General features: G+C 39.9%; 1 protein-coding gene across 1 annotated transcript in view; it reads right to left on the minus strand.

Annotated features, from left to right (window-relative positions):
• The window catches only part of LOC115221668 (chorion peroxidase-like), a 41,779-nt gene that overhangs the window by 15,456 nt on the left and 20,323 nt on the right, over positions 1-6,000 (minus strand). The window contains exons 4-6 of the mRNA XM_029791869.2: positions 5,752-5,960; positions 3,691-3,870; positions 2,137-2,179 (exon numbers count right to left, since the gene is read on the minus strand). Coding sequence (XP_029647729.2) covers positions 2,137-2,179; positions 3,691-3,870; positions 5,752-5,960 — 432 coding nt within the window. The remainder of the gene's footprint in view (positions 1-2,136; positions 2,180-3,690; positions 3,871-5,751; positions 5,961-6,000) is intronic.

Here is a 6,000-nt window from a genome sequence, read left to right on the forward strand (position 1 = left end):
TCTCTTTAAGTGAACATTTTTCTGGTTGAAATACACCGGAAAATAGCGACACAGTAGTAAAAAAAATCGTAAAAAATAGGGATTTCATAGAAAAAAAGCACCCTTTTGATGTAAATTTTTGGTGTTAACATGGTCCGATTTGAATTTTTTCTTCTACGGAATGAAGAGCAAGCCTTCTTCTATCATACTATCAATTTTGGTCAACTTGCATTGCAGGGTCTCGGAGGAGATAGTGTTAGTTGAAGGCTACAAACCTGCCATACACAGACAACTTCAGCTTTATATATAGAGAGATATGATACTTGGGTGTATTCCTTTCTGCTGTCACATACTTATATGCATGTATGTATTTGTGAGTTGCATATGTGTGTATATATGTGGGGTGTGTATATAAATATATTTGTGTGGTTACATATGTAGATATGAATTCTTGCTAAGATGCCAGCTGGCAAGTGTTTGCCCAACTCTGCTTCTCAGGTGTTGACAACTGTCCCCAAACCAGCCTCCCTTTCTTCCTTCCAAGTCCACAGCTTTTCTTTCCAAGTTCAATGTCAGCAGAATGACGGAAGGACCAGTGAGATTACTGAAATGCTGGAGCCAAGGCATTTAGATGTGTGCTGGGTGCAAGGGGTAAGATGGAGGAGAACCTCTACTAGATTCACCAGTAAAGTACAAATTCTAAAGGTCATTATCATCCTTGGAAACGGGAGGAGATTGGTCATAGGAAGGGTATCCAGATGTAGAAAACGTAGCCCCAACATGTTTTTGTTAGCCTAATACAAACACAGAAAAGAGGAAATTAAAATTATAAGGTCACAGAGAGGATCATAGCCCATCTCGTTAGGGAGAGAGTCTGCTTAGATGAGATGCAGTTCGGTTTTGTACCGGGTAGAAGCACCACTGATGCCATATTCCTGGTTCGACAACTGCAGGAGAAATACATAGCTAAAGATAAACCCCTCTACTTAGCTTTTGTGCACTTGGAGAAAGCTTTTGACAGGGTCCATGATCCCTTATCTGGTGGGCAATGCGGAAACTGGAGATTGACAAATGGTTAATAAGGGAAATTGTAGTTGTGATGCTCGTGCTGGTGGCACATAAAAAGCACCATCTGAACATGGCCGATGCCAGCGCCATCTTGGCTGGCTTCTGTGCCGGTGGCACGTAAAGAGCACCAAGTGATCATTGCCGCTGCCAGCCTCCCCTGGCACCTGTGCTGGTGGCACGTAAAAAGCACCCACTACACTCACGGAATGGTTGGCATTAGGAAGGGCAGCCAGCTGTAGAAACACTGCCAGATCAGACTGGAGCCTGGTGCAGCCTCCCGGCTTCCCAGACCCCGGTCGAACTGTCCAACACATGGAAAACGGACATTAAACGATGATGATGATGATACTGATTATATATATATATATATATATATATATATATATATATATAAGTATGCATATTTAGTGTTAACTGTTGGAACACCAGCTCGGAAAGCAGATGTTGAAGGATAATGATAATGATGACAATGATGATGATGATTCTATTTTGGTCAAGCCAGTCTCTTGCTACTCTGAGTTTCACTTCTAGGTGTATAGTGTATCTACAAGTGAGACTCAAAGTAGCAAGAGACTGATACCATCAAAATATAAATCATATTATACACATGTGTGTAGGAATGCAATCATCTATGTGTGTGTGTGTGAATGTTAGGAGGAGCACTCCGTCGGTTGCGACGATGAGGGTCCCAGCCGATACGATCAACGGAACAGCTTGCTCGTGATATTAACGTGCAAGTGGCTGAGCACTCCACAGACACGTGTACCCTTAACGTAGTTCTCGAGGAGATTCAGCGTGACACAGAGTGTGACAAGGCTGGCCCCTTTGAAATACAGGTACAAGAGAAACAGGAAGAAAGAGCGAGAGAAAGTTGTGGTGAAAGAGTACAGCAGGGTTCACCACCACCCCCTGCCGGAGCCTCGTGGAGCTTTTAGGTGTTTTCGCTCAATAAACACTCACAATGCCCGGTCTGGGAATCGAAACCGCGATCCTCCGACCGCGAGTCCGCTGCCCTAACCACTGGGCCACATGTGTGAATGTAATGTGTGTATTTTTACATGTATTTATGTAAGTGTATATTTTACTTACATGAATCCGAATTTGCAACAGTCGTATCTTTTGCCAGTTGATGCTGAAATAGAAAATAGAAAACGAATCAGTCATTTTGTTGTGTCTGGGGGAAGTCATTTTCTTTTTGTGCCTTATAATGTAACAGACTCACCGGTAAAATTTCCACTTATTACTCTTTTACTTGTTTCAGTCATTTTGACTGCGGCCATGCTGGAGCACCGCCTTTAGTCAAGCAAATCGACCCTGGGACTTATTCTTTGTAAGCCCAGTACATATTCTATCGGTCACTTTTGCCGAACTGCTAAGTGACGGGGATGTAAACACACCAGCATCGGTTGTCAAGCAATGCTAGGGGGACAAACACAGACACACAAACATATACACACACATACATATATATACATATATACGACAGGCTTCTTTCAGTTTCCGTCTACCAAATCCACTCACAAGGCATTGGTCGGCCCGGGGCTATAGCAGAAGACACTTGCCCAAGATGCCACGCAGTGGGACTGAACCCGGAACCATGTGGCTGGTTAGCAAGCTACTTACCACACAGCCACTCCTAAAATTATCGTTGCGTCTTGCAACCTTTTCAATAGTCTTGACTCTGTCTGTTATTTACACTGCGTTCCCTTTTGTTTGTTTGTGTGCATGTGTGTGGGTCAGTGTGTGTATGTGTGCGTGTGTCTATGCATGCATGCATGTACGTAAGTATGTGTGTATGTATGTATGTATGTATGCATGTTTGTGGGTCAGTGTGTGTGCCTATGCATGCATGCAAGTACGTATGTATGTGTGTATGTATGTATGCATGTGCATGTATGTATATATGTGTGTGTATGCATATGTATATATTTATGTGTGAGTGTGTGAGTGTGTGCATCTGTATGTATGTATCCTGCATATTCATGTGCTTGCATTTCCGTGTTTCTGTATTTTCTATGTATGTGTGTGTGTGTGAGCGTGTGTTTGTATATGTATGCACCTCTGTCTCCTTGTGTGTGCATGTCTGTGTGTGTGTGTGTGTGTGTTATGCAACTATGTACTATGTTTATATGTATGGATGTGCATCTCTATATGTGTGGATGCATGTCTCCATGTGTGTTCAGTTACGACTTTTAACATTGTTACTACATCATCAGATATGTATTAGAGGTATCTGGAGTAAGGTGGGATACAGCCTGTGGGAACAGTGCTACATGTGGGAACAGTGCTACATGTGAAAAACAGTGCTGCATGTGGGGACAGTGCTACATGTGGGACAGCTGGGATTGAGTATACATATACATATGTACATGAGTGGATGTAAATCTATGAATGTGTGTACATGTCTGTGTATATTTATACATGTGTGTATGTGTATATTTATACATGTGTGCATGTGTATATTTATACATGTGTGCATGTGTATATGTATGTGCATATATGTACATGTGTATTTGTGTGCATGTGTTCATGTGTGTGTGTGTGTGTGTGTATGTGTGTGTGTGTGTGTGTGTGTGTGTGTGTGTGTTTGATGGTGCAATGGTGAAAAGAAAGGGGACAATGAAATATCTTCTTGCCACATACCTTGCATGGTGGGGACATAGGCAATGTCTCTCATTAAGAACTCTCCAAACACAGCAGTCAGGTGTGTAGTACTGTGGTCCAGGACTGGATCTTCTATCTTCTGGTGGAAAGATACACTGATTTCCCTTGGTCCGGGTAATGCAGCATTCTGGATGCTTTTGTTACGGGGTGTAAAGATAGCTATGACAGCAAGAAAGAGAAATTGTTAAATGGGGAAATATATTAAAGTAGTAATATCATACAATGTGTGTGTACATGTATGTATATATATATACACACACAGGTATATCCATACATACATACATATATATATATATATATATATATATATATATAATATATATATATATATGTATATATATATATATATTATATATATATATGTGTATATGTTTGTGTGTGTGTGTGTGTGTAATTGTATACATATACACTGCCAGGGACTATAATTGCCCGAATCAAACTAGTCCTTACTGATGAGGCAATGGAAATTGCTGAAACTGACCGATCAGTAGAGGGAATTCTTGATTGGAGTTTTGGAGTGACTATAGTCTCCAACAGTGCATATGTTCTTACAGATATATATATATATATATTTTTTTCTCTTTTACTCTTTTACTTGTTTCAGTCATTTGACTGTGGCCATGCTGGAGCACCGCCTTTAGTCGAGCAAATCGACCCCAGGACTTATTCTTTGTAAGCCTAGTACTTATTCTATCGGTCTCTTTTGCCGAACCGCTAAGTTACGGGGACGTAAACACACCAGCATCGGTTGTCAAGCGATGTTGGGGGACAAACACAGACACACAAACACACACACATATATATATATGTATACATATATACGACAGGCTTCTTTCAGATTCCGTCTACCAAATCCACTCACAAGGCTTTGGTCGGCCCAAGGCTATAGTAGAAAACACTTTCCCAAGGTGCCACGCAGTGGGACTGAACCCGGAACCATGTGGTTGGTAAGCAAGCTACTTACCACACAGCCACTCCTGCGCCTATATATATATATATATCTGTAATATAATATGTGACAATTATTCGGTTGCAATAATAATACTCCAAGTTTTATTAGGGCAACTGAATAATTGTCACATATTATATTACAGATAAATTCCTCTATTTATATAATATTGAGGTCACATTCATTCTTTTGTTGTCATACTATTACTATTAATATATATATATATATATACATATACATACATGTATGTATGTATATTTTTTATTTATATTTATGTGTGTGTACCTGCATGTGAATTTGTATGAACATTCACACACACACACGTGCATAGACTGGATTCTATATTTAATTAACTTTAATTAATTTTGATTTCCATGGTTGTCTCCTTTGCCTTTCTTGACCAGAATTAACATAATGTTTGGTTTTCATTATGGCTACAAATATGTCAATTAGTCGTTAACATAAGGATTCTTTCTCCTTACTATGACTGAGATGTTAATTAATTAAAACGTCTTTATTCATTGTTATGCATGAAGCCACTTTAATATATGTATGGTTGTGGTTTAGAAATATGCTTCCAAAGCACATGGTTTTAGGGTCAGACCCACTGTGTGGCAATTTGCCAGATTTCTTAAATTCTCAGCTTACCTGAACTCAAGAGTACCTAATCCCTCAACTGCCTAATACTCAGGTTTACTTATGTCCAGATGTTCTAGTCCCCAGATGTCCAAATTCCCCAGATGTTTTCATTCTTTGATGCTCTAATCCTCAGTAATCCTATTAGGAAATCTGTCTCCCTTGACAAATAACTTAATATCCAGACACCCAAATTCAAATTTCCAGAAATCCTAACATCTACACGATTTAATCAACGGATATCTTAATCTCCAGATATTTTAATTTCCAGATATCCAATTACTCTTTTACTCTTTTACTTGTTTCAGTCATTTGACTGCGGCCATGCTGGAGCACCGCCTTTAGTCGAGCAAATCGACCCCGGGACTTATTCTTTGTAAGCCCAGTACTTATTCTATCAGTCTCTTTTACCGAACCGCTGATCAACTAATCAACATATTTTTACAAATACTTACTATCTTGATAATATGGAGGCCTCATTCGTAGCAGTGGTGTGAAACTCTTGCCCCAGTAAGGATAATTCAGATTGTTGCAGGAACCATTAGCTGTCCGATATTTGGAGTTGTTGTCACAGGTAATTGCTTTACGGAACGGACAGGAGAATTGCAGGAGCTTTGGAGTGCTCAGATACACCATCAGTTCTTCAGCAATGTTTTGACTCAAACTGAAGTTGGACAGAATATTGTTAAAGGGATGACCATTTA

Source organism: Octopus sinensis, linkage group LG18, assembly GCF_006345805.1.
Source record: "Octopus sinensis linkage group LG18, ASM634580v1, whole genome shotgun sequence".
Classification (NCBI taxonomy): domain Eukaryota; kingdom Metazoa; phylum Mollusca; class Cephalopoda; order Octopoda; family Octopodidae; genus Octopus; species Octopus sinensis.